The following is a 25,925-nucleotide window of genomic DNA, read 5'->3' as shown; positions in this document are numbered from 1 at the left end:
CAGATTTAAGCTGTCTCTTACCAGTTTGATTCTGTCCTCTGATCGAAGAATGTTTATCATCACCTGCAGGTGTTGAGGTAAGTCACCTGTTGAGGTGGTGACAGTTATTATAAATTTTCATCAGCATACACACATTTGTAGTTTGAAAACAATAAGGAGAATTAAGGAGAATAAAAAGCAAGCACAGTGGCTTATTAAATGCACTGCTGCAGGATACTGAAGGTAAGTGAAATTAGGCTGCTCCCTAGTGTTGAACATCAAGGCCAAAACTAATACCTGCTCCTGGAAAAACGAACAGATCACCTGCTCAGTGATTCTTATCAGCTGACAAAACGTGAACTGACAATGAAATTGCATGCACAAATTTATCTAACCACAACAACTCAAGAACTTGTCTTGGCTCCTTTTATATCACTGAGTGATCTATCTGCCAAGACATGTCAGTGGAGCTGGATAATAAAACAGGGCGTGAAGATGGACCAGCAGTTGATAGAGAGCCAGCTATTTTGAAATATGTCACAACAGGTCAGGAGAAACAAACTGACATCCTGACTGGTTTAACTTACAGATACTGGCATGAGACAAGGTAAAAGACTCTTTCTGGCAGTGTCATGTCATTTCTCTGCTCTGATTTTTGGGCCAGGCTTAAACTATATACATTATATTTAAAACCTACAAATAAAAAAAAGAGGAGGATCAACACTATATTGAAGGTATTCTAAAGCTCCTCCACCAAGTTATTGCTTTCAGTACTAAAACATTACTCTGAATTTATTTGACAGACCCTGTTTATGCTTTGGGTTCCTTCTTCATAGCTGTTAGAAATAAATCCTCAGAAAACTATTCACATGCTGTGGATCAAAGTCAAGTGAGTTCCTAACACTAACAGCTGCAAGTTACCAGTCATACTCAACACATAAATGCATTGTTTTGTTAGTCTCGTTTAAACTAGTTCAACTTAAAGTCTTCACTTAAACCACTGAGCCTGGAGAGAAGTTAACAACAACCAAACAGCTCACTCATATGTAAAGTCAAACACGTCACAGCCACATAAATATTGACTCCCAGATTGCAGAGCATTGTATTTTTAATGTCATGGTTATTTCCACAAAACTGGTTGATGAGACCAAAATATTTTATTCCCACAGAGCAGTTGTTCTTCTCATGCACGTTTTGCATGAATCCCTCTCACTGTTCTGCACTTTTCGTTTCTTAAAGGCCAGAGTTACTGGGAAATTACACAAGTATTTCCATAGTAAAATGTGTTTGAGGACAAAGTAGGACCTTCAAATATGTGGGTTACCTGACAAAGTGGCTGGCAGCATAGACCAAGCTGCCAGCCGCAGCCAGCACTTGCCAAGTGACTTGGCAGTGCTTCAACTGTTGGCTAGTGTTAAAGACCCATAATGTCATTGGACTGACTCGTAAGCCTTATGTCTTTAAAGCTATAATTGTGTCTTTCAAAAGTGATTAAAGATACATGCAAGTTCAGTTCAACTTGTAACGAAACCTCTGACTTTAATCAATAGAAAATCAATTACAGATAAATCACTAGTTTAAGTTCAAACAGGCCTCACAGGAGTGTAACCATAAATGAGAGACTTAAAACAATTTGCATAATGGTTCTATTTCTACAATATCCAAATTCCAGTATTCTATTGCAATATAATGGTATTGTGGCATTAATTTACACAAAGAACCACAAACTCGGTTTCACATAAAAAATTAAACTTGAATAATTTTGTTTATCTTGCTTGAGCTAAAATGATGAAAAACTACCAAACAAAGTCACAAAAGGGAAATCTGAGTACAACTGTTTATAGTTACTAGGTAAAGTTAACACAAGCAAAGTAGTTCAAATGATAAGGCCCTCCTTTAATCGTCAGCAGAAGTTTTGTCCACAGTGCTAACATACGCTGGATTTAAGCACTAATCTGCCTAAGCTACACGTCTGGAACATGCTTATCAACGAGGCAGCCTCCATTCTCCACACCTCAGCCGCAAACATCTGCTGCAGTGTTAGGAAGTTTACCAGCTAACCTGGATGAGAAGTCTAATGAAGAGATTCACAAGCTCATGAGTTCAGTTTGGGTGAATGACGTGGGTATTGTAGTGTCTCACCTGCATGTTTGTGATGAGGATGTGCTTTCTGGCCCTGGTGACTGCTTCCCTGCTGCAGAAAGAGAGCAGCACCCTTCACCATGAAGAAGCTCTCACTCAGGCTGCAAACAAATGAGAGGAAAGTCAGGGGTTACACATCTTTAGAAAAGACACACTGTGTGTAAACTACAACTCAGCAGAGCAACAGCTCAGGTTGCTCTTTGGAAAACTCAACCAAACAGTGGGACACGAGACAAATGAATTTTTTTTTTTTTTTTTTTTTTTTTTAAAACAGGATGCTTCTGTTCAGTTGGAAACATCCAATGAGATGACAATAAATCCTGGTTGTCTGCTGAGGGCGAATTACCTCAACAGCTGAGTGGAAAAGCCCAGCTGCCATGTTACAGGCCCAGACGTCAGGTCTGCAGCCGCCATGAATCAAGCTTTGATCCTGAATGCTTATCTGTCTTTTTTCTGCTGCACTCAGATTTGACCTGTCAGGACTCCACTGTCTTGGTATAATGCAGCACAGGCCCAAATAACTGACCAAACTGCAGCTGTTTGCGGCGCTTAACCTCCACAAAGACCGAAAAGCAGCAATTACTACGTCACACCTGCTTGTAAAAATCCATGAGTTTTTCAGGTTAGGCTTAAGACGTGTCAACAGACGACACAAGTATGAAGGCGCAAAAATAAATAAATAAGTGAGGTGTTTCCTCCGGGCTGAATTCAATCATTCCATTTCACTGAAAAACAATGTCAACGCATTCATAAATCTACAGTACCTGGCAGCTGCGTGGAACACACGCATCACGTATTCTGTGTGTGCACTCTGGCAAACCAGGACATCTTTGAAAAAACAAAATCCTAACATGTACTAAAGAAGTGCCTGCCTGCAAATACGGTCGTCAGGAAATCACGGTTTTCAAGTTGTGTGAGCTTAGAAAGCAACACTGGCATCAGTTTATGATTATGAAAGAAAAGAAAAAATATTTTGCTTCTCAAGTTTGCAGAAGTTTAATGAAAAGAATTGAGATGAAATCACACTTCCAGGGGAAACTGCCGATTACTGCAGTGGCTCCTAAGGTTGCCTCAGAGGAAAAACTCAAATATGAATTATTATCATAAATGTCCTCATCTGAATTAAATCAACTACTGCACATTTTTATATCCAGCTCTGGAATTCCTCTCCCAAACAGCCCTCTCTGATCATACTTTCACAACCCACATACACAAGAGCAAGCCTGGCTCAAAACAGATGATTTTGTGGGAACAAAGGATTTCGTTTTGTACACCTCACAATAAACTCCGGCCGCCCCCAGCAGCACAGCAAAAAAGTTTCAGTGACAAAGTATGGGGGCGGACACCTCTCAACAAGAGCTTTTTGTCTCACTTTGGAGGATTTTTGTTTCACTGTGTTCTCTGCTTGGGATTTATTACGCTGTCAGGAAGGTCTACTGTCAGGGAACGACTATATGTGCCAAAAGTGGCAATACCAAGAGCAAGAGCAGAGCAACAGCCCCATTATTGCTCAGCAATTTGCACAAAATCCATGCTGCCTTAATTTTCTAAGTTGTAATCCAACTGTAAGTTCACTGATCTTAACCTGTGATACTAGATAACTTCTAGCAAAAAAACCAAAAACCAAAAGTGCACTCTGGTGAAATTTGAGAATCTGTGAAACTTGTCCTCGTGTAAAATCAAGAGCTGTCCCGCAGCTTCACGATCACACTCAGACATCCTAATTGAACCTACTGTCTCTTACCCTGCAGCACCCTGCTATCAGCTTCTCCACAAACACTATGGCTAAAAATACATCTGGTATCAAAGCAAAACAAAAACAACAAATGACTATGAAAGAAAAGCTCGCCAGATAGCCAAAATGATTCAGCTAGAATGTGGAGTGCTGTACCCATACCTTATTTACATCATAGTGAAAAGATCACAGTGAAAAAGTCACAAGAGCACAGCTACTAACAGAATGATGGTGAATCCAAGATTTTGGAATCGCATAACTCCTTTTAACTGATGTTCATTATCTCATATCAGCAGGAAAAGTCCTAAAACCAACTTAGTCTGTTGACCTGAAAAGACACCATGGCATCTGTTAGAATAGAATCCAGCCAATCTTCAACAACTTATACTGACAGATTTTATTAAAAGTTAGAATATACCAAGTTGTTTAAAAATCTAACCACTATCATATCAGTGAAGGATTTCATTCTTAGCTGTTTAAATCCCATTTAGAAGTTAAACTTAACTTACATGCGGTTTATCTCACTCTGGGTCAACACTGCATTCTTCACAAAATAAGGTAGCATCTTCATCATGGCCTCCTCAATGGCTTCTACAACCAGATACATCCTGTTAACCCGAACCAGACACACGCGTCTCCTGCACGAGGTAACCCCTCTTGGTCAGCCTCCAGAAACAGCGAAGGAGCAAAGCAAGAGAAGAATGGTGGCTACAGCACTCTTGAGTGACAGACTGACTGACAGCCTGTACTCATCTGCGCTGCTCAGTAGAGAAGTGCCGCCTGTTCAGATGCCACTCCCTCCGTTTCACCTCCTCCTCCTCCCTCATGTGAGCGTCTCTTTGTGCAAGTCAGCCTTCTTCCTGCAGGGACATAGTGCAGCCTCCACCCGTTGCCTCAGGCTCACACAGCCAGTCTCCCTCGTCTCCCAGTCTGTCCTGTCTCTATCACACACTTTTGCAGTGTTACACTGAGCTCTGTTACGATTAAGATATTCCAGTATCACTCAAAGTGCAGATCTCCAGTATGAAATCTGTGTCAGCTGAGAATGACAAAGTTAAAGAGAGGTGGTTTCTTCCTTAGCTAATGCAGAACATTTATCTCCAGGATGTTGTGTTGCTAAAAACATGTCTGCAAAACGACGGAAAAGCAGGGGAAAAGCAAAACCACTTGAAAGACAAAAAAGCAGACTGAGGAATTTTGGCTTGAAACTCCCTAATGGGATGTCTCCATGCCACATTATAGGTCAACAGAATCCAAGGTAGTTCCTCCAGGCTGCTTGACACACGGGCCAAGCATGGCTGGATAGGACAGTAAGAACTGGCAACGTCCCAAAACTCCTAAATCTCATTATACGCAGGCTTATAAGGGAGGGATTATCTTGGCTCTTTCCTTAAAGTGGCCAGTGCTGGTTCTCACTCATTCACATGAACCACAAACAAACAACATTGTGTTATATTGTTGGAGATTACAAGAGGTGAAAACAAGCATATCTTCTATGTCTAATATGTCAGCAAGGACTATTGCTTTTAAATGCAGGTAAAGAAGGAAAATATGGAACTGAAATTAAATACAATGAGGCCATTATAGTTCACAACAATTGGTGAAACGTGCAGCCACATGGTAGCCTAGGCTATAACTTTCCTTTGCACTTTCTCTTTCTCACCAAGCATTTAACCCCCCACACATTTACAATGAAGCGGCACTACTGTGTTAATCTGAGAAGATTGGCTAACAGACACTAACAATAGCTCTGCGACACGGATAACAAGATAGCCCTCCTTTTCTCCTCAACAATGGGACATCGTCTGTAACACCCGTGGTTACTAGCAGGTGCTGTACTCTACAAACTGCTCTGTGGCAGTCCAGGTGAAACCCTAAACAGCTTGATGTGCCAGGTGCAGGAAACAGAAGCGTAGACCTGAACATAGGAACTTATTCTGCATTTAAGGTCAAGCTTTAGAAGCAACAGGTAGGAATAAAGGCATGTCATTTAATTAAGGTGTAGGCTGTTCCTGTAAAAGTGTCCAGGTGGACCTGAATGGGGCCAAGCAGGACCAGATGTCTGCTAAAGCACTGCTCTGAGTCACCAGGTGAGCTGCTATGTTAGAAAGGTACTCTGGACTAGACTGAGCACTCACAAAGAGGCTACACAGAGGCTGTAACCAGGCGGGTTTATCCACGGTCTTAGAGTGTTTTGCACACAGCAGCACAATAAGGGGAAAAAAGCCTCCTCTCGGGGCTGTCAGTTGCATAATGCTGGCATTTTTCTCACTGACACCACTGAAAGCAGTAAAGAGAGGGAGGGGCCAGACATGGAGGAACAGACCTCAAGTATCTGTGGAGTTTTGAAGGACCTGAACAGGAAACAAATAACGTCATCGTGTTACAGAGAAAAATAGACCCGGATCTGGTGATTCTACTGTAGTTTGTTCTGCCAAAAAAAAAAAAAAAAAAAAAAAAAAGAGTAAAAGTATTTACTTTCTGGACAATAAAAGTACAAGTATAATAGTGCCTGTGGACAACCTCATCTACCAGTCCTTCATCTCACTATCTGTGCTGTGCTGTCTTTCTCTAACGCACACATTAACACACATTTTTGTCCGATTCTGTGTCTTGCCCACCTCTGCTGTGTACAAGGTGGTAAAATGAAATCATTCCTTGGTTTAGCGCCATAGACACCTGCATGATGTTTATGTTGGCCCAAATCAACCCCTCCAATTCGTCATCATTATCGAGGTGGGCCAGGAACAGCGAGCACAAATACTCCCAGTTGGCAGATGCACAGCTGTCAATTAACAGATGCAACTACATATCTACCACAGAAGATAAGCAGTGCCTGTCAAGTAAAAGACAACTTATTACACCTTACTATAAACATGAATTTACTGGCATTTTAACCACAGAATGTTATCTTACAGACTCCTCAAAAAATGAAAGAAATCTTGAGGCATGCCAGCACTCGCATCACACATAGATCATTCCCTCACACATGCATTGCTTGGGGACACAGCACAGAAGATTGCATAACTCCAAAAGAAACGAAGCTCTTAAAATGATGAATGTGCACACATCATCCAAAGTGAATAATAAGAAATCAGGGAATCAAGTTTATGAGAACAAAGAACTTTCAACAGGAGAAAAGAGAAATCTGTCAATATTAGTGACACACAAAGACCGGCTTTCTCTGTTTCACCGTCTTGACAAGTTTATTTTGTACATGGGACTAAGCTGTTACAAAAGTTATTGTATTGATTTGTTGTGAAATAAAAAGTCTGCCTGTGCTTTGTATTCAGTTTGGCAGAGTTCATTTTTCAAAATACAGCGGTTACAGTCATTGCATTTAATGTTTTAAACCTTCACATCTTGCACAGTTATTGGAAGAAAACTTTTTTTAAAAATTGCTTCATGTTTTCTCTGTCAAAAATATTTACACATCTACATCAACATAAACTCAAAGAGCCTAAAACAGTGCATTTGCATTAATGTTACAAAAAGAATAAAATAACACACGATAAAGGGACAATTACTCTATTTTGAAAAAATACACCTCTTTCTCTCTCTCAAGCTGCCCCAGGGACTCAGAAGAAACTTTTGGAAGAAAACTGAGTTCATTACTGAACACAGCTGAGTCATAGAACTTGTAATGCATTAATCCCTTATCCAAAGATAACAAACCAAACATATTCAGCTTGGGAGTATTCACAAATTTGAATGCTCAAAACAAGTTACTAGAGCCAAGTGGTTTCTTGAAATCATTGACTGTTCTAAAAATGCACTCTTGTTCTTGTTATAAGATCAGGAACACAAAGGGAAACCCACTTCAGACTGAAAAGAACAGATTACAACAATTATGGCTGCTGTACATTATAGTCATGTCAGATTTCTCATATTCCTACATAATATAAACACATAATATATATGATGCATTATTAGATACACCTGACATAGTTACTATGACCTGTAAAAGTTTAAACTGAGCATCAAAATGGAAAGAAAGCAGGCTGGTCAGAGTATTTCAGAAACTGCTGATCTACTGGGATTTTCCCACGCAGCCATCTTTAGGGTTTACCAGTGAGCGACAGCTGTCTGAGCAAAAATTCCTTGTTTATGCCAGAGTAGAATGGAGAGTCTGCTTTGATACAACAGAAAAGAAGAGCAACTAAAAAAAAGCGCTTGCTGCAACCAAAGTATGTAGAAGAACATCTCCAAATGCACAACACGTTGAACGTTGAAGCAGATAAGCAACAGCAGCAGACGACTACACCAGATGCCATTTCTGGCAGCTAAGAACAGGAAACTGAATCTACAGGCTCACCAAAATTAGACCTCAATTTTGGTAGTGCAATCTTTAAGCACTTTGGTCTCCTTAGTCCACTGAGCATTGTTTAAATGCCACAGCCTACCTGAGTATGGATGCTGACCATGTCCATCCCTTTGTGACCACACTGTTCCCATCTTCTGATGGCTGCTTACATCAGAATAACACACCATGTCATGAAGCTCAAAAAGTCTCAAACTGGTTTCTTTAAAATGACAATGAGTTCACCGTGCTCAAATGGCTTACAGTGTCACTAGATCTTAATCCAACTGAGCACCTTTGAGATGTGGTGGAACAGGAAATTCACGTCATGACTGTGCCAACAAATCATCATCAACTGTGTGATGATACCAGCGTGGACCAAAGTCTCTGAGGAATGTTTTCAGCACCTTGCTGAATCTGTGCCACGTAGAATTAAGACAGTTCTCCAACCTGGTACTGGCAACTAACAAAGTGGCTACTGAGTGTACCTGACACATCCATCCGAACAGACTAGAGAGTCAGTAAGCATTTTTTTTCTTTTATCTACACTCATTAAACACTGCTTAATAATTTGCTTGCAGTCAAATACTTTTAAAAAAAATGCTGATATTGTGTGTTTTTAATAAGTAAAAAGATCAAATCCTAAATGTTAAGTTTTTTTTTTTTTCCCCCAATCTATGCCACACACACACACACACACACACAGTCTGTTAAACAGCAAAAAAGAAAAGCTGTGGGAACGCCAAGTGACTCAGATATTGGCGCGCAGTCCAAGAACACGTTGATCGGTCTAAGTGCTGATAAATAAACAGACATAATTGTCAACATATTACATGATAGACTACTAGGAACAGCATGTTTTTTTTGTTTGGGTTTTTGTTTTTTTACAGTTGGCTTTTAAGAACTGTAGACTTTAATCAGACACACACCCACACGCTTTTTATGACCCTGACAATCAGGTGTGCTCATTCACCGATAGCGCCTTGTTTGCCAATATTCCAGGTTTTACTAAATGACTCAAAGGCAGATGCAGACAGTCAGTTGATAACACCTGTGTGGTACCATATCACAGAAAGCTTAAGCTAAATTTGAAGTAAACTTACCTCAGATTTACTCGCCGTTCATCTTCACTCCCAAAATCCTGCAACAGATAACAGAAAAGATTTATACCATACTGAAATCATTTCAACTGCACTGTTACTGCTATAGCAGAACTATAGTCTTGTCTGTATTTTACTAAGCACAAACTCTGATAAATGTATGCAAAAAATCAAGCAGCAATAGAGGTGCTATACATTCAGCATCTACACTTTGGAAGATGAACATACAGAGATACTAAATTTTGATATAAAGCATACTTTCTAGGGTTACCACCACTACAGCTACTCATGTGATCAAATGATCTGTAAGAAAGCTGTACAACTTCAAACACCTATTCTTAACCGTATCAACAATAGCTCACCACAGCAGGATTGTAGGGATGCTAGGGTAGAGTTTGATTGAAAACATGACTCTGAAGTAAATGCCAGGGTAGTCAAGGTACATGTTTTACCTTCATTTTAAAGGCAGCCACACCACCAAGAGAAGCTTACAAGGTAAGAGTAGATAAGACTCTAAAGTTCATCAATATTTTGAAAGATGTTGTTCCAAAGACGATTTTTCTTGTCACAGTGAAGGTGCATTAAAGGCAATGGGACTCAGTTGATGCTGAATGTAACAAACATTCAGCTAAAAGGAAAAATAAAAATGAGGAGTACCATTCGTAGGGAGGACGGAAGGAAATCATTTTGCACGGGCTTCCACAAAGTAATGCACAGCGAGCTGAGTGTCTTTATTATTGTGCATAAGCATGAAAATAACCTCACACATTAGCTGCCTCGTGCCTTCATACCAGTATCTCCTGCCTCCCTGTTTACCTCAGTTCTCCTTCCTCCCCTTCCTACAGTAGTCCTCCTCCACCCCACCCACCCCTCATGAGCAGATGACATCATAGCTGCAGCAGATTTCTGCCAGCTTTATCTGTCACACCTAAACAGCCGTCAGGCAACAATGACATACAGGGCAGGACCAAAAAAAAATCCCCTTTAGAAAAAGGAGACAATCTACTTGCACTAAATAACGTGTCATCATATTTATGAGTACAAAATAAGGTAGAAATAAGAAGTATTTCAGCCTATCCTTACCTAACACAGCTCACACACTTCTGGTTGTAAATAAAGCCAGCTATAGATAGTAATTCTAGTTTCTGTTACAGGCAGAGAGCAGCACAAGGTAAGCTTCTCTGCCTATAGCTGGTAGTTAGCGCCCCCATCTGGTAACGAATAACTACTTAAATAGCAAAGGGAACTTATTTTGAATGGCTTAAACCATTACTTCTTCTCAGTGAAAGTATGCAGAAAACTCAAACCGTGACTATCTACTGTTACAGTTAAGTATTAACAATTTCAGTTGTCGTCGTATGTGTCTGTTTGCCAGGAATATGGTATTTTCCCATGCTTAATCGCACGACCAACGACACAGCACGATGGAAATTAGAATAGCGATAATCTGTGTGTAACTGTTTCCAATTTGATTTCTGTAATAGGTATTTTATGGTCAAGTCCGCCGAGTCAAAACATCCACACAGCTTTAGAGTCAGTAAATTAGTGCAAATATAGCAGCAGTGCATTAAGCTCCCTGACAGTGCTGTGTGCTTGATATATTTAAGAAAAACGTTAATTTTTAATGTCAGCCACTCACATCATAAACAGCTAACGTTAATGTTAGCCACAGCTCTTATCATTTATGAGGCACTTGTCAAACTAAGCGAACGTTAGCTCTTTAAAATGGACACCTGGCCAATTAAACAGGTGTGGCGTTTCTTTAATATTATTAAATAACAAAAAAAGATTTCACAGACTAATTGGAATAAGCGATAGTCAGCTACAACTCTCTGTAACGAAAACGTTTGCTAGCTACCATGGGCTAACAGCCTAGCATAACTAACTAGCTAATTCAGTCTCAATCAGCAGGCCTTCCTCTGGCAGCATCTCCCTCATCCTCACTCTGACACCACCACAACGGAGCATTGAAGCTTTGCTTCACTCGGCACCAAACTCACCTCCCCCGCGGTCGTAGTTGCTGTGCTGGCGGTGGAAGCGGCGCTCGGGGTCGGGGACCGCTGCAGAGTAACCAACGCCATGGCTGGGAGCTGAGGATGATGATGCACCGGCCGGCCGCTCTGGCCTGGTGAGCTGCAGCTAGCTGCTGGGCTAACGATACATACAGCTGACAGAGAGACTGATGATTGGAGGGAACCGAGCCGAGTTATCCTTTCAGGCAGGGCCCCCGGTGAAGGAAGTTATGCCTTCAATACATCCCGGCGACACTTCTTTTGTAATTATGTAGTCATAATATAACTGCTAAACCTATGAATAACAGTGACATCACGGCAACTGACATGTACAGCAGCCTGTTTGTATGCGACCTTTAAACGAGGCAATTCAGGTTTACATAACAGGCTATTTACAACAGGATCGAAAACACAAACAAGGCTATGTAAAACCACACTCGTGGGTAGGAACAAAATGTAAAAATCGCGAAAGAAAGAAATATTCAAAAAGCTTTACAGATATACGAAAAATAAGCAATGTCTGAAATATGTTTTTACTATTTTGTTCAGAAGTAGGCGTGACTTGACTCATAATAATGTGCAAAATGCGACCCAAAGTACAATAACAATTTCATTATTATTATTATTGTTGTTATTGCTGTTCTGACTGCTTTTATAATAATGAATCAATATAATGGCATATCTGAATATACTTAAAGTGTTGCTTCTGCGTGTGTGTGTGTCCCCGTCAATCTGTGTTGAGGTGTGGCTTCATGAGACAGGAATGGCAATTTTATTTTTATTGCTGATTATTAACGTATCCTTTTTGCTTTACACCAGGTAATGTATTTCTGACTGTCGGTGGATTATTCTGATACTGATGGATATGCAGAACAGGACAGAACTTGCCACAGAATCTGCCCATTTTTTTTAAACATTTCTTCATTATTAACGAAATCTCTGATTTTAATTCAGCACATTAAAGTTTTTGAAATGAAATGACAATGATCCCAAACACACTGCCAATGCAGTAAAAAGAGACCGGGATAGAAAACACTACCAGTCATGGATTGGCCTCCCAGGAGCTCGGACCTCAACATTATTGAAGCAGTGTGAGATCATGTAAACAGAGAACACAACAAAAGGCAGCCAACATCCAAAGAAGAGCTTTGAATGTCCTTCAAAAAGCCTGGAGTACTATTCCTGAAGATTAGTTAAAGAAATGACAAGAAAACTGACCAAGACAGTTCCGACTGTGTTGAAGAATAAAAGTGGTGATAGCAAATACTGACTTTCAGATTCGTAGGAACTGTACAAACTACGTTTTTGTCTTATATGCTGTATTTCTGTGTAAGGGTCAAGAGTTTTGGACAACACTGTGACTTCCATCGTTGCAGTCCTTTTAATTATCAGGCGAGATCGACAGAACATTTTCTCAGTAGGTTGATTGCGGTTTAAACTATACACCGTGAACGCGTCTTGCGCTCTACGTGCCTGCAATCTCCGCCTTGCTTGCAAGAGAGAGGCGGACCAGTTAGAAGTAGGAGCTGAAACACTTTTGCTTTTTAACTCTGCCAAAAGCGGTGGAAAACCAGAGTGAAGGTAAGGCGAAACTTATTTGTAATCTATAAAGTGGACTATGCTGACAGCACGTGCGTCTGATCCCTCTAACCATGCTGCTTTTACTCAAGTTTCAGTAACTAAGTTGTTGCTTCTCAGATGGATTCTTTGTTTCACCAGATCTCAGTGTTACGTAATACTGTACTCTTAATAATAACCATGTGGAAGCACAAGTTCTGCACAGCTGTGCCTCACCCCTCAGTTATGCAGCAGGTTTAATCAGTGGAGATAGGTTGTTTAAGGTCTTTATTGTAATTTCTGTTATAGATACTGCATACGCACATGACTTAAAATGTTGAAATATTTTACATTTTATTTAAATATTTCATTAACATATAACTTATTCTCAACGATGAGCAAATAGACAAGAAGAAGAAGAAAATCGTTTTAATGTTAATATTGAATCCAGTCTTAGTCAATCTGCTGGTTAATGTTTATGTTTGATTCCTTCATGGGTTAGTGAGTCTCACTGTGTCTCATGTTAGTGCAGACATGCGGGTGGCAGTGATTGGGGCAGGAGTGATTGGCCTGTCAACAGCTCAGAGCATCTATGAGCACTATCACGCTATTGTCAGTCCGCTGACCATCGAGGTGTATGCAGACAAGTTCACTCCACTGACCACTAGTGATGGAGCAGCCGGCTTCTGGCAGCCTTATCTGTATGATAAGGGCAACGTTCAGGAGACGTGAGTGTGTTTTATTTAACTTTCCTTTAGATTTTAGTTTTTATCTACAAACATTACTATTGCTACATTATTCCCATATGTGTCCTTGACATTTAGAAAATGGAATAAAGAGACATTTGACTACTTGCTCAGCTTTCTCAAGTCACCTGAGTCCATAAAAATGGGAATATTCCTTGAGTCTGGCTACAACCTTTGCAGTGAACCCGCACCAGTGAGTACTGCTTCTTTTTTTTGGAACTACACTTTTTTTTATCTCAAAGATAAGATTTATTATTATTAGGAAACCTTTTACAGCCAAGAACATAGGTGTGTGTATATTTGGTTAAAGTGCAACATCAAGCAACTCATTCACAAATTTATTGCATTTCGGGGCAATATCTACACTAAACAAAGTCCAGTTGCTCTGAAGTAGAGCTTTGTTCAGCCACATAAATGATTGTTGAATGCACTGGTTGGAAACTAAAGAGAGAGGCCCCACTAAGGGTTGTTTTTACACTCAGAATCAGGGTTAATTGGGATTCTGTGTACTAACGCCACAGACATTTCTAGCAAATAATGAGGAAAAACTTGCAGGAAAATTGCTTTGCACATGATTAAGACTGTGGAAGCTGTATAATTATTCTAGAAATACAAGAAAGCACAAATATGCAAATTCTGAACTCTTGTAACAAAGTGGATGACATCCCATAGTACGTACAAAACATTCAGGAATGCACGCGTAAACTCCTCCGGTATGTAGTAAGGACCCTGTCACACTGCAGTTCTGAAAATATGGAATATGGAAATATTCAGCTGTCTGCTCGAGTGGTCTGACAGTCACGGACGGAGATGGACTTATGTGGTCAGAAGTTTACTTACACTCATCAGATTCTTGTCATACCACAGCTTTACCAAAAGTTTAAATTGGGTAAAAAACAGTTAGTTGCAGAGATCCACATTAGCAGATGATAAAAAGAAACACAAAATACAGAAATTACAAGAAAGCTTGCATTTGGGTGTTTAATGATTTCTTTCAACTGTTCCCTTTTTAGTGCGGAATGATTGTAAAGCATCTTTAATGACTTTAAAAAACCAAAATTGGGTGCTCAAGTTTGGATTTATTTTAGATGTTCTCTGCACACAGTCAAAACTAAACATACAGACTCAAATATTTACATACATTAACTTTAACTTCACCTTGAATCAACAGCTAGGTGGTTGAATCTTGGACACATGTGGGTGTTACAACAGGACGATGATCCCAAACACAAACACACATGAAAAATGTTTTTTGGAATGAATAAAGCAGACTAACATTACAAAAACCAGCCAATTTAAACAAGCTTGTTGATGGCTACCAAAAACATCTGGTGAGGTGCCACTTACATTTAACCAAAAATCAGTGGGGGCTAATGTGTATATATATGAGACTATATGTATAGTTTTGATGCTGTGTGAATTAAAGAAAATCCTAAATGAATTCAAACTTGTGCATGTTTAAGTCATTAAACATGCTGTACAATCATTCCACTCCAGAAAACAACAGTTCAAAGACATCATTAACATTGATGTACATCCATGGCCATGATGAGTGGATGTAACCTTGAGAACACAACTGTATATTAGCCGGCACTGACATTGTTGAGTGATTTCTGCATGTTTGCAAATAAGATCATGCAGTGGGCTCTTTTTTTTTTTTCTGTTGTGTCACATTAGTTTAGTGCCGGTTAAAAGTTCACAGGTCAAGCGATGAAACTGGAAGACTTTCAAACACTTATTTTTTCATATTCTTATTTTATCTTAACCCTTAACTTGCTATGCTAAAAGCTTAGCAAAACAGAAATAGAAAGTTGCAGAACCAATCCAAGTTGGCACAATGCAGAGTTACAATAGTGATGCAAAACTCAAGTATATGTCCAGTTTCGGGTTCAGTGCACTCTGGAAATTCTTTTGTGAATTTCATGTGTTACAATAAATCTGCTCTTAGCAGCAGAAAGCATTTCATTGAGCTTTCTCTTGCAACATGAAGTAACATACATTTCTTTTAGTTGTAGTCATGCCTACATCAAAAGCCTATTTGTCATGAATGGAAATGGCTCGTATCTCATTAGAGCAGCCAAATAATCCCAAAGTACAATCAGGCTAATTCTGTGTTATTTAGGAAACCGGGTAATTACGTCAACCACAAAACTGCCTGTACTGGTACTGATGGTGATCCTTCACTGTTACCACAGTGTCCTATATTGTTCCATATTAGGAAAACGGAAACCAATATTGTACCATAAAGTTTCACTGCAATCTATGCAAGATGTCAAATATTAATAATATACACGATAGAGCAACTCTGTTTAGTTGGCAGGGCTTATTCCCAGCGTTAATTTGGCATTTCATAAAAAAAAGTGGTTATCCTCAGTTGTAGCAAATGTGGCTGAGGAAGTTAGTAAATAACCAGGAGCTGATGAAACCCCATCTAACCCAGAAACACTTATTAACATATTAACTTCTATGAGAGTGTGTACTGAGAAATCTGACAACAAAAAAATGTTTCTTTCAACTCGATTCCTAATCTTTAGGGAGTTTGTATGCATTGAGCTATTACTAAGTAGTTCACAGGATGACTTTCATAATGTAATAGCACTGAGAGGAATGTGTGACACAGACATGCGTTTGAGTCATAACCAGAGTGAAGAGTCAGCTGACTCGATATCACCAAGACAGCCCATGCATTAGCAGCCCAGATATAACATGGTAAAGACAAGCGAGTTTTCAAGATGCACTTAAGTTACTTTCTCTGTTGAAGATCTCTTTATTGAAGATAAAAACCCAAACAAAATATCAGTGTTTGGCCACAAGAGACTCAGAGTTTCACAGTGGATACATCCTCTGTAATAATGTGATTTGGTGACTGTGACACCCATAAGATTGCCCTCTCACTGCCTGTGGCTTGTTTTTGGTTGCAGGATCCCTCGTTTAAGGACAGCGTTCTTGGCTTCAGGCAGCTCACAGACCGAGAGCTGCAGATTTTTCCTGGATACAAGTAAGCTCTTTCTGAAAAACGCCAATGAAAGACAAGACACAAATAAACAAATAGTTAGCCACATAGTCAGCTGTTTACATACAGTGTGAACAAGTTGACTTTGAATGTGTGGTAATTAATTAAAGAAACTACTTGACCCCATAAACTCTGAACCATGAAAAAATTGCCAGAAAATTTAAATTAAAAAATGCAATGTGTATTTAAATGTATGACCAATTTAGAAAAAAAAAGGAAAAATTACATTTAAGTTTGAATATATGAGTTTTAAGTTGTATTTTCTTTGCGACATCTGGCATTTGTAACCCTAACAGGGTTAGGGTTGTAAGTCACACTGAGGATGTTGACTCATGTTTCAAATAACATAAAATCATGTTTAGTTTGATAAACATGAATTTAAAAATGCTAAATGTGTGAATTTCACTGTATTACAAGCGTCCCACTAAAAGTTACCAGTATTTTTTGTGATTGAATGGACAATGTTGCACAACCAGCAGTTTTAGTGAAACATTTGCTTCTTATCATTTGTTCAGGTTTGGGTGGTTCAACACTGCTCTCATGATAGAGGGTAAAACATACTTACCTTGGCTTATGGAGTGGTGAGTGATCACCTAACTGACTTCTCATGTTGTATCAGTATTGATTTATTTAGTCCAACCTCCTGAGTTAGCTTTTAAATTCCCAAAGTATTTGACATTGTTTGAGATCCGTTGTTTTTATATTTTACCTTTAACATAAGACCATATCGTGTTTACAGTTTTATAATGTTGTCCGATATATATGCTGTACCTGGTGGACTGAAATGATCCCACAATACTGAGTAACGTATACTTGAGACTTCATCCTATTATGTATTAGTAATAAGAGTAATAAACATGTAGTCTTCATTAGGTTCTTGTGTGTTTAGCATCGATGCTCCTTAATATAAAAGGTTTTCTAGTGCACAGTGTTTTTATTTGCAGGTTGCGAAAAAGGGGAGTGAAATTTTATCACAGGAAAATAAAGTCCTTCAAGGAGGTTAGTGAAAGTTTTCAGTGTATTGTGCTTGCAAGTTCTTTATACATTCACCGGACACTTTATTAGGCACACCTTCTAATCTGACTTAATTCGTCATGGGATAGATTCAGCGAGGTGCTGGAAACATTGCTCAGAGATTTAGGTTCATGTTGACATCATTTCTTGTAGCTGTCTGGTCTCTCTCCTCTGACCACAGGCATTTTCACCCAAACAGCTGCTCACTGCATAGTTTCTCCTTTTCTGAACATTTTCTGCAGTGTGGGAAAATCCCAGTAGGTCAGCAGTTTCTGAAATACTCAGACCAGCTGGTCTCCCATTAACAACCACACCACACGTTCAAAGTCACTTAAGTTACTTTATTTACTCATCATGACGCCTGGTTTGAACTTCAGCTGGTCGTCTTTAATGGTGTTTTGCTGACTTATGCCCAGTCTGTACTATATTAACATTTATTACTGAATGTTGTAATGTTTTACAGCCTCCAGACAAGTTGAGCAAAAGTTATCTGTCACCATGTTTGTTATCTCCTATCGTCCTTGACTTTTTTTAGCTGGCTGAAACCGGAGCAGATGTGATCATAAACTGCAGTGGGATGTGGTCAGGCCAACTGCAGCCAGATCCAGACCTGAAACCAGGCCGTGGCCAGATATTGAAGGTGAGAATATACAGGGCTGTATGTATGTACTGCACAAGAAATAAAGGAATGACGGAATGAACTGGTGTTTGTTTGTGTTTCAGGTCGATGCTCCCTGGCTGAAGCACTGGATTATTACCCACGATTTCACCAAAGGAACATACAATTCACCATATATCATTCCAGGGTAGTACAAGTAACATGCCACACTGATAAGCACTGAACTGCAGAACCACACAGCTGTTGACTTATAGTATTACTACATTTGCAGTTAGAGGATTTTATATATTTCACCTTAAAAAAAAGTTTTCAAATGTAGTAGCTCTAGTAGTTACTCTCTGTAGTTCAGTCGCTATGTTAACAGCTGCAGCACTTTTTCGTATTGATTTGGGGTTGGAGTACAATGAAGACAGAAAGCAAGAGCTGTTTTTATCAGTGTGCAAAACATTTGTGTCCGCAGAAGTCGTCTTGTGACGCTTGGTGGCGTTTTACAGATGGGAAACTGGAGTGAACAGAATAGCTCTGTCGACCATAAAGAAATCTGGGAAAAAGCTTGTCAGCTTGAGCCTAGTCTCAAGGTACGATGATTTCAGCAAGGCCATAAAAAGATATGATGATTCAAGTGTGATTAATTATTTACAGTAAGTGTTCTGTGGTGCTGAAGTTTTTAACATTTTTCATTTTATATATTTAGACCTCATTCTAAAAAGATGTAACTGAGTGTCAAATTTTCAGTTTCTGAGTTACCTTTATTATTATGTATTTGTTTATTTATTGTCAGTTCTGAAAAGCTTTCATCTCTTTGTTCTCTAATCTCAGCATGCCAGGATAGTCGACGACTGGTCTGGCCTCAGGCCAGTTCGCAGCAAAGTCCGACTGGAGAGGGAAGCCATATGGTCTGGTGAAACCCCCATAGAGGTATCCTTTCTAAGATCTAAGTAGCGGAACTGTAAATACATATTTCTGCTATTAATTGTCTAAAATACTGTGGCATTATTCAGGTGATACACAACTATGGCCACGGAGGTTTCGGACTCACCATTCACCGAGGCTGTGCCGAGGAAGCGGCGAGGCTCTTTGGTCAGATCGTGGAACAAAAAGGCAAAGGTCCAAAAGCTCGCTTGTGAATTGGTGTGCAGAAGTAACGATTGATGCTCTTTTTTTTTCAAATGTCAGCATCAGTGCATATATTGCTCCTAGCCTCCACTAATTTAATATTAAACATCATTTTCAAACAGTCTCATGCACCTGCAAAGTTAAGGACAAGGCCACCATTGTTAATTAAACAATGGCACATATGTAAGACAATCGTGCTGAAATCTATTTGAGATTTGGATCATTTGAGAAGCACTTTTTATGTATAAATTGTACATATTTTTGTGAATTTTTTAGTGCACTAAATGCAAGATTTGCAATGAATTTAAAATATTTAACTAATTAATAAAAACACGACAGTTACTTGTCTTTGAAAGATCATTTACTACAGTATCATACACATTTACATCCAGTGCGTTGACAAGGATCTGTGCACACAGACACGTAATGCAGCTCTTCATCTCAAACATTGGCAGGTAACAGCTCATCAGACCTATACTCGTTAAATAAATACAGAGATTATTTTTTTAAACAAAACTTCCCTCAGTCCATCTCCTCGTCACCTCTGTTACAAACAAAAGCAAAGACAACAACTAAACCAGGTATTGATACATTATTTACAGAACGCAACATCCCGTTGTGGACATTCGGAAACGCAGCATCAAAGTCTGCTGAAGTAGGGCACGAGATGCATCAACGTCTATAGATTATGACACCACATACATGTGTGAATGTTTTTGTATTTTTAAATTATGTAAACCTTGCTAACTAGGCTCAGTCAGCTTTGGATGTTGAGAAACTGCTCAGATTTAAATGATCAAACACTTTAATGTTAACGTAAATACAGGATCCATGGAGCATGTTTGTGCTGTAAATATGAGAAGTTATTATCTTACTGATGTTAATATCTTCTGGTGAAGGTTTCAACAGATCCCTCAGCTTGCTATAAAGAATCTGTCCTGATAATGATCAAGAGATGAGGTGGTATTTTCAATGTTACCTGCATTTTCCATGGGTCTTTACCGTGTTAAAATGTGAACTAATACTGACACAAGAACAACACATACAACACAAGAGTTCAAAAGGATGCTCGGTGTATGAAAGCTAGTGACTTCCTTTCACCTCTCACGGCTGAAACTATTAAATAACCCCACACCCTTTTCATTCAGATGCCCTGTTGTTTTGATTGTGTGGGATTTTCCTTCAATCTATCAATGCTCTGTTTTAAAAAATAAAGACAAGTGTGATTAGTGTATTTCAGCAGGCAAATTGTGCGCACAGGATAATGCTGTTCCTTACATATGTATCTACGCCCACTACGTTAGCAGAAGCAGCTTTCTCATAGGTTTAAGAGTAGGTCTCTCGACCACAAGCTAAATAGGTAGTTTTAAGGCTTTTTGAAAAGAAGATAGTTGTTTGACCTTACTCTATCCCTTTTGCTTCTCTTGGATTAGAAAAGCTTGATTAAAATACTTTGGTTGAAGTATTAGAATTCTCTCTTTACGATTTTCCTCCCCCATTCACTCTCACACTCATGTAGGTCATTTGGTCTTTCTTGATTACCCTGTGTGCAGTTATACAGTGGCAAACTTGTGAGAGCAATGGTGTTTAAAAGACTAAAAAAGTACAATGACATGTACATGTAACTACTGTGTTGCCTGGCTCCCAGCCACTGCGGTGACTAAACTGAAGATCATTGAAGGGGGGCAAAGATGAACACAGAGAGCTGGTTTTGTTGTCTTCCCTCTCCTTGCTTCTCTTCTTCACTGTGGTCTCCTCTCAGCTGCACTGCAGCTGATGCATCCTCAGCCCTGGGAGCCGGAGCTGGAGTCAGGGACTCCTCCAGCGCTGTGGGAAGAGGCCCTACCCATCATCTCCTGTCCCCACTCACGGTGGCTGGACTCCTGCAAGCCGCGGCCTGTCGTCTCAATTGGCAGCGCGCAGGAGGCGATGGCCGCGAAGAGGCAACAGCAGCAGTACACTGACAGAGCCAGGTACACAGAGGACTCCAGCATCACCTGCAGGATGAAGCCCATGGACAATCACAATGTGTGACACTAACACTCTGACATTTTTGTGCAGTGTTGTCATGGGAAAACAAAGTGTTACCTGGGCAACAAACGGAGTTATTAGGGCACCAACCCTGGCCATTCCACTGCTTGTTCCCAATCCTAAAGCTCTGGTCGCTGTTGGGTATACCTGCAGAGTTTCAGAAATACATAGGAGGCTGCCAATTTTCTAATTCTGCCCTGCAAATGTGTTTTACACAGTAGGAGCAAAACTGCTCACTGTGTAGATATCTTACCTCTGGAGTGTACACATAGGCTGCCTGAAACCCTCCTGCAATAAATGCTCTGGCGATGAATATCAACACTGTCATGGAGGCTCTGCAGGGGATAAATCAGTATCAGTAAATGGACAGCATTACTAATTCTTAAAGTATTTAAAAGCCTGATTATGGCCAGTTGTGCCTTTACCTCCCAACACAGCCATAAAGTGGAATAATACACATAGAGAAAACGAAGAAACACAGTGCCATGGTCTTCCTCCTTCCCAATCGATCGATAGCCCACAGCGTCACCAGCAGTCCTGTACAACATCAGCATACTCAGACCCCTAAAATCAAACTGCATGCTCTCACATAGTAGAAAAAAAAATGCAGGTGCAGCCAATCATATTGAGACACCAAAATGAGTGCCTGCATGAGTGTATGAAAAAACAACAATAGAACAAGAATTGAAGCAAGAAGAGAGGAGGCATTTATATTAATGCATAATAACCAGCAGGTGGTCATATTTGTGCATAATTTAGAGCAGAATTTGCACAGTTTTTAATATATTGAACAACAAATTTATGAGAGCTTGGTGATGTGTACCTGGGAATTCAGATAACGTAGTCCACAGCAGGTCTTTGTAGTCGTCAGAATTCAGGTATTTACACTCTAAGCTGCATCGGAGCTCCTCCTTATTACCTTTGGACACTAGAGGGAGTTACACCAAACAGGATGCTTCAAATCCAGCACTCAGCCTACTGTCTGTGATGCTTTTTGCAAAAACATAACCACCATAAAGTGTGTGAAGCCCTCAGCATCTGACTCACTTCCACATGCGCCTCCCTCCTGAAACAGCTCTGTGGTGAGCAGCACCAGCCCATAGTAAGAGAAAGCATTCGCAAACCTGCATGAACAGACACAGATCAATTCATGCTGATTTGCTTTAGGTAAATCACTGGACAATGAAAACGCAAGGTTTTCGAGAAAGAGGAAGACATTATCAATTGCTAATTTACCAAATAAACCACAGCAGGACTGTGGTCCAGCGGAAGTGAGATGAAAATAAGTCTCGAATCTTCCCACGATCTTCCTAATAAAAAAAAATAAAAAAAACAGCCATAAAAAAAAACCCTCAGAACACAAATGGCAGTATGATAGAGGGTACTTAATGTACACAAAGCATTTAGAGTTTTTGCAGATGCACACCGCACCTGTCTGGCAGCAATCAGTTTTCCCAGTGGCATGGGTGCTCCGTTCTCAGTGGCAATCCGCTTCAGTGTGTTCAGAGCCTTTTCCTGATTCCCTGTCAGCACGTCGTATCGAGCACTCTCTGGCAGCCACTGCTCCCACCCACCAAAAAACAAAAGAAAAATTAGGTTGATAAAGCTGTAATCTATCATGCTTCAAATTGTAGAGCAGCTCAAGACTGCCAACATACTTACAAAGCACAGAATGGCAAAAATGAAGAGAGGAATGGTAGAAAGTCCGAGCAGCCAGCGCCAGCCCAGAGTGGGCATCACCAAGATCGCTAAGAGGACCTCAAATACAGTGCCCAGTGCCCAAAATATCTACGACAGCAGCAAATGCAGGTTTTAGGGCTGAGAAGGTTTAAGTGCTGAAATGATATAAGATTTGTGCACTCCATACCTCAATAAGCAAGATGCATGTGGCTCTGGACTTCATAGGCAGAAACTCAGCATACAGCGTCACCCTTACAAAAAGAGGCACTTTATTATGAACCCAATCGCCATACATTACAATTTGATTGTTTTTTTGCTTTGTTTTTTCAAGATGAAGGGTTACTCACGACTGAGGTGCCCCTCCAATGCCGAAGCCCACCAGTGCACGGAGGACAAGGATCCAGCCGTAAATAGGTGCAAAAGCACTCATCAGGCCGTAGAACATCGTCCACAGAACACTCAGCTTCAGACCCTGCATGTGTATACAATCAAGACATAATACACTGCTAAATAAATAAATAAGCAAAATCTCACTCTGGCATAATGAAGCGGCTCACTCCTGTTGTCTAGTATGTACTAAGAAACCCTAACTCTGTAAATCATTTGGACCTCTGACTGAATGCTATTAGAACTTACTGTCTTTCTGCCGTATTTGTCAGATATGTTCCCCCAAAGAGAAGAGCTGATCATCATCCCGATGAACACTGCCTGTATCAAGAAGAAAGAAAGAAAAAAAAAAAACAGAAAAAAATCAAGTCCCAGTCAGATTGCAGCCAAAAGTTGTCCGACATAGCATGCACATCCTCTTATACACTGTTCTTAAACTGTCGGTAGTATTTGGTTTTGGTTGAGCCACAAAAATGTGAATGTTTAGTGTCTTTAGTAAGTGAACCTTAATTTCCTTGTTTGAATGATATTCTGTATTTCACTCTGACTCTAAATAAGACTTTCAGATTCATTAAGGTTGCAAAGATTCAGCACATATCTGAAGTGTGCTCAGGTCTTCTTTTCTTCGCCATTTGCTGGCTCCGTTTTAATCCAAGCACAAAATCATCCCTGGGAACTCGATCAATAACTGACAGGACGGTCATATTGCACTGCAAGAGGAGGACTTTCACAGACATAAGAGAGACATTACCGATGTAAGCAGTGCCACTTCCAGGCTGGGCAGTCTCCATTCACAGTGGAGCTGTGGAGCTAAGATGCTGAGGATCATCATCTCCATAGCATCAGCCATCTGAAAACACACAAAGATACTCAGTGAATTCATATGCAGTTGTCATAATTACTTTGTATTGTGCTTATTTAAATGAAAGAGCAGTTCTCACCCAGGATAGGCCAGTGAGGATGGAGAGTTTCCACTGAAATGTCCCAAAGCCTATGGCTTCTACGGCATCTTCCACCATGAATGTGTCTGAGAGAATGAGGGCGTGCAGCAAGATTGTACTTGAGTCTGAGCCCAGGAGGAAAATGTAAGACCTTAAAACAGCTGTCTGAGAGAAATGAAGCCATGCCATACTGTACCATCAGTCGGATTAGCAAACTCTCGAGGTACTGGAGCTCCCTCAGTGAGCGCCACAGCCTCCAGATCAGTCTGCTCTGCAGTCCTTGCATCCTGCTCTCTGCTCTCAACATCTTCCTCTGAGCGTGTGCTCTCACCTGTGCGACGGAAGCGGACAACACTACAAAAAACATAAAGAAGAGGATAGAGTATATCTTATCCTAAGCTCAGGAGAATGAACTTATCTGCAATAAGGCAGGTCACAGGAGTTTCATAAGACTGGTGTCAGAGCAATGCTGAGTGCAAATGAGAGTCAGAGGCTGTTGCCTTGGTGATATGAGCTTTTCCTGGCTTTGATTTTGTGTATGGGTGATATTATTCTCCAATGGGGAAACCATATCAGGCCAGCAGACAGGTTGGCACACTCCACTTCACTGCCAGACAAGCTTTTAAAGGCTAAGAGATACACATGTGAAGGATGGAAGGGATACTCTTCTTCTACATGCAGATAATTGATAGTTTGCTCAGCCTGAAAGACTAAAAAAGAACACGGAGAGTGGGACGTCTTAATCACTGTAATTACATAACATAGCCTGCTTGCAGTGGAAAGTAGCCTATCAGTATTACAGATGAGTTTGTGAGATTTCCGGGGAGGTCTGTGTTCCCCTGTAAAGACTATAATTTCCCCTTTCAATCTCAATATCTCTCACTAAGGCTAAGCTAGACTGTCATGGGCCAGCCTTAACGCATGTGCAGCAGGGCTGTGATAAATTGTCTTATGGCAGTAAACATAGTAAAAAAAAAAAAAAGAAAAAGAAAATCATGTTTAACCCCCCCAAAAAACTTATTAAGCTGAGAAATCACAGCCAATCTGCTTCCAGTAAATAAATAGTTTCTTAGGAAGATGCTACGCCTGTAAACAAAATGCCTCCAGTAGCGGAGACAGAAGACGCGGTGTTATTGTTCTTTGTTTCTCTTCTGTCTGGGAACACATGTGTGGATAATAAAACTGCACGATCGGTGCTTTTGAGCAGCTTCAGGCTATCTGTGGTCCAGGGAGCTAATCAAAGGCGACGCGAAGCCGTCAGAGGGCGATGCGTCGGACAATCACGCAAAGCCGGGAGGAGAAAACACACAGAAAAAGGCGTTGGTGTGCAGACTGCACCGTACTCACGGCAGCTGTCTCAGCTGGAACAGATCATCGTCCATTTTGGTGTTCATTGGCCGACGGTCCGTTTGGCATCATCGCCGTTTACATGGTCACGACGGGCTGCGATTTCAGCACCGAGGAGAGCGATCTGCTCCGGGTGTCCGTCGACAGCCAATGAGAGGCTGCCCTGCGCGAGTCACAGCGCGAGACTCTCGGAAAGGCATGAGCTC

The 25,925-nt window shown here is 40.4% G+C and overlaps 3 protein-coding genes across 8 annotated transcripts in view; 1 reads left to right on the top strand and 2 right to left on the bottom strand.

Annotated features, from left to right (window-relative positions):
- Positions 1-11,387, bottom strand: part of ssh1a (slingshot protein phosphatase 1a) — a 19,969-nt gene extending 8,582 nt beyond the window's left edge. The window contains exons 1-4 of one of the 2 annotated variants that reach the window (XM_085425484.1): positions 11,257-11,387; positions 9,260-9,297; positions 2,122-2,222; positions 22-86 (exon numbers count right to left, since the gene is read on the bottom strand). In XM_085425484.1, coding sequence (XP_085281610.1) covers positions 22-86; positions 2,122-2,222; positions 9,260-9,297; positions 11,257-11,337 — 285 coding nt within the window. In that variant the 5' untranslated portion in view covers positions 11,338-11,387. Of the gene's footprint in view, positions 1-21; positions 87-2,121; positions 2,223-4,365; positions 4,632-9,259; positions 9,298-11,256 lie in introns of those variants that run through there. The other variant, XM_085425485.1, reaches the window with a different exon arrangement.
- On the top strand, positions 10,490-23,572 carry LOC146657426 (D-amino-acid oxidase-like). 5 transcript variants are annotated; one of them, XM_085425488.1, is made up of 12 exons: positions 10,490-10,583; positions 12,088-12,849; positions 13,353-13,553; positions 13,650-13,764; positions 16,493-16,569; positions 17,100-17,165; positions 17,529-17,583; positions 18,134-18,238; positions 18,322-18,404; positions 18,678-18,795; positions 19,037-19,135; positions 19,219-21,585. In XM_085425488.1, the coding sequence occupies exons 3-12, from the start codon at positions 13,360-13,362 to the stop codon at positions 19,342-19,344; spliced, it is 1,038 nt and encodes a 345-aa protein (XP_085281614.1). In that variant the 5' UTR covers positions 10,490-10,583; positions 12,088-12,849; positions 13,353-13,359; the 3' UTR covers positions 19,345-21,585. The 5 variants fall into 5 exon arrangements, 4 of the variants coding, with proteins under 4 accessions (XP_085281614.1, XP_085281616.1, XP_085281613.1 ...); XR_014914057.1 differs by lacking the exon at positions 10,490-10,583 and adding an exon at positions 23,376-23,572 and having other exon boundaries at positions 11,497-12,849; positions 19,219-21,306; XM_085425490.1 differs by lacking the exon at positions 10,490-10,583 and having other exon boundaries at positions 11,497-12,849; positions 13,358-13,553; positions 19,219-21,587.
- svopa (SV2 related protein a) lies at positions 21,118-25,925 on the bottom strand. Its single transcript, XM_085425486.1, has 16 exons — positions 25,720-25,925; positions 24,569-24,726; positions 24,373-24,458; positions 24,183-24,281; positions 23,681-23,752; positions 23,392-23,516; positions 23,232-23,295; positions 23,027-23,152; positions 22,796-22,924; positions 22,601-22,674; positions 22,412-22,488; positions 22,188-22,292; positions 21,790-21,901; positions 21,618-21,699; positions 21,422-21,511; positions 21,118-21,330 (listed from the first exon to the last, which is right to left on the bottom strand). The coding sequence occupies exons 1-16, from the start codon at positions 25,764-25,766 to the stop codon at positions 21,118-21,120; spliced, it is 1,659 nt and encodes a 552-aa protein (XP_085281612.1). The 5' UTR covers positions 25,767-25,925.

The sequence above is a fragment of the Rhamphochromis longiceps genome, linkage group LG12 (genome assembly GCF_057381845.1).
Source record: "Rhamphochromis longiceps isolate RC_006_pf linkage group LG12, R_longiceps_female_GT1.1, whole genome shotgun sequence".
Lineage (NCBI taxonomy): Eukaryota > Metazoa > Chordata > Actinopteri > Cichliformes > Cichlidae > Rhamphochromis > Rhamphochromis longiceps.
The sequence above is the reverse complement of the archived record's forward strand: the minus strand, read 5'-3'. Positions and strand labels throughout refer to the sequence as shown.

Bases quoted from the DNA above. Each gene is read 5' to 3' on its own strand.
- LOC146657426 (XM_085425490.1), top strand. From the start codon at position 13,360: ATGCGGGTGGCAGTGATTGGGGCAGGAGTGATTGGCCTGTCAACAGCT. The intron at 13,554-13,649 runs GTGAGTGTGTTT...CTTGACATTTAG, and splicing joins AAGGGCAACGTTCAGGAGAC to AAAATGGAATAAAGAGACAT. The intron at 19,136-19,218 runs GTATCCTTTCTA...GGCATTATTCAG, and splicing joins CTGGTGAAACCCCCATAGAG to GTGATACACAACTATGGCCA.
- svopa (XM_085425486.1), bottom strand. From the start codon at position 25,766: ATGAACACCAAAATGGACGATGATCTGTTCCAGCTGAGACAGCTGCC. The intron at 24,459-24,568 runs GTACAGTATGGC...TCATTCTCTCAG, and splicing joins GTTTGCTAATCCGACTGATG to ACACATTCATGGTGGAAGAT. The intron at 23,296-23,391 runs GTGAGTAACCCT...TCTTTTTGTAAG, and splicing joins ATTGGAGGGGCACCTCAGTC to GGTGACGCTGTATGCTGAGT.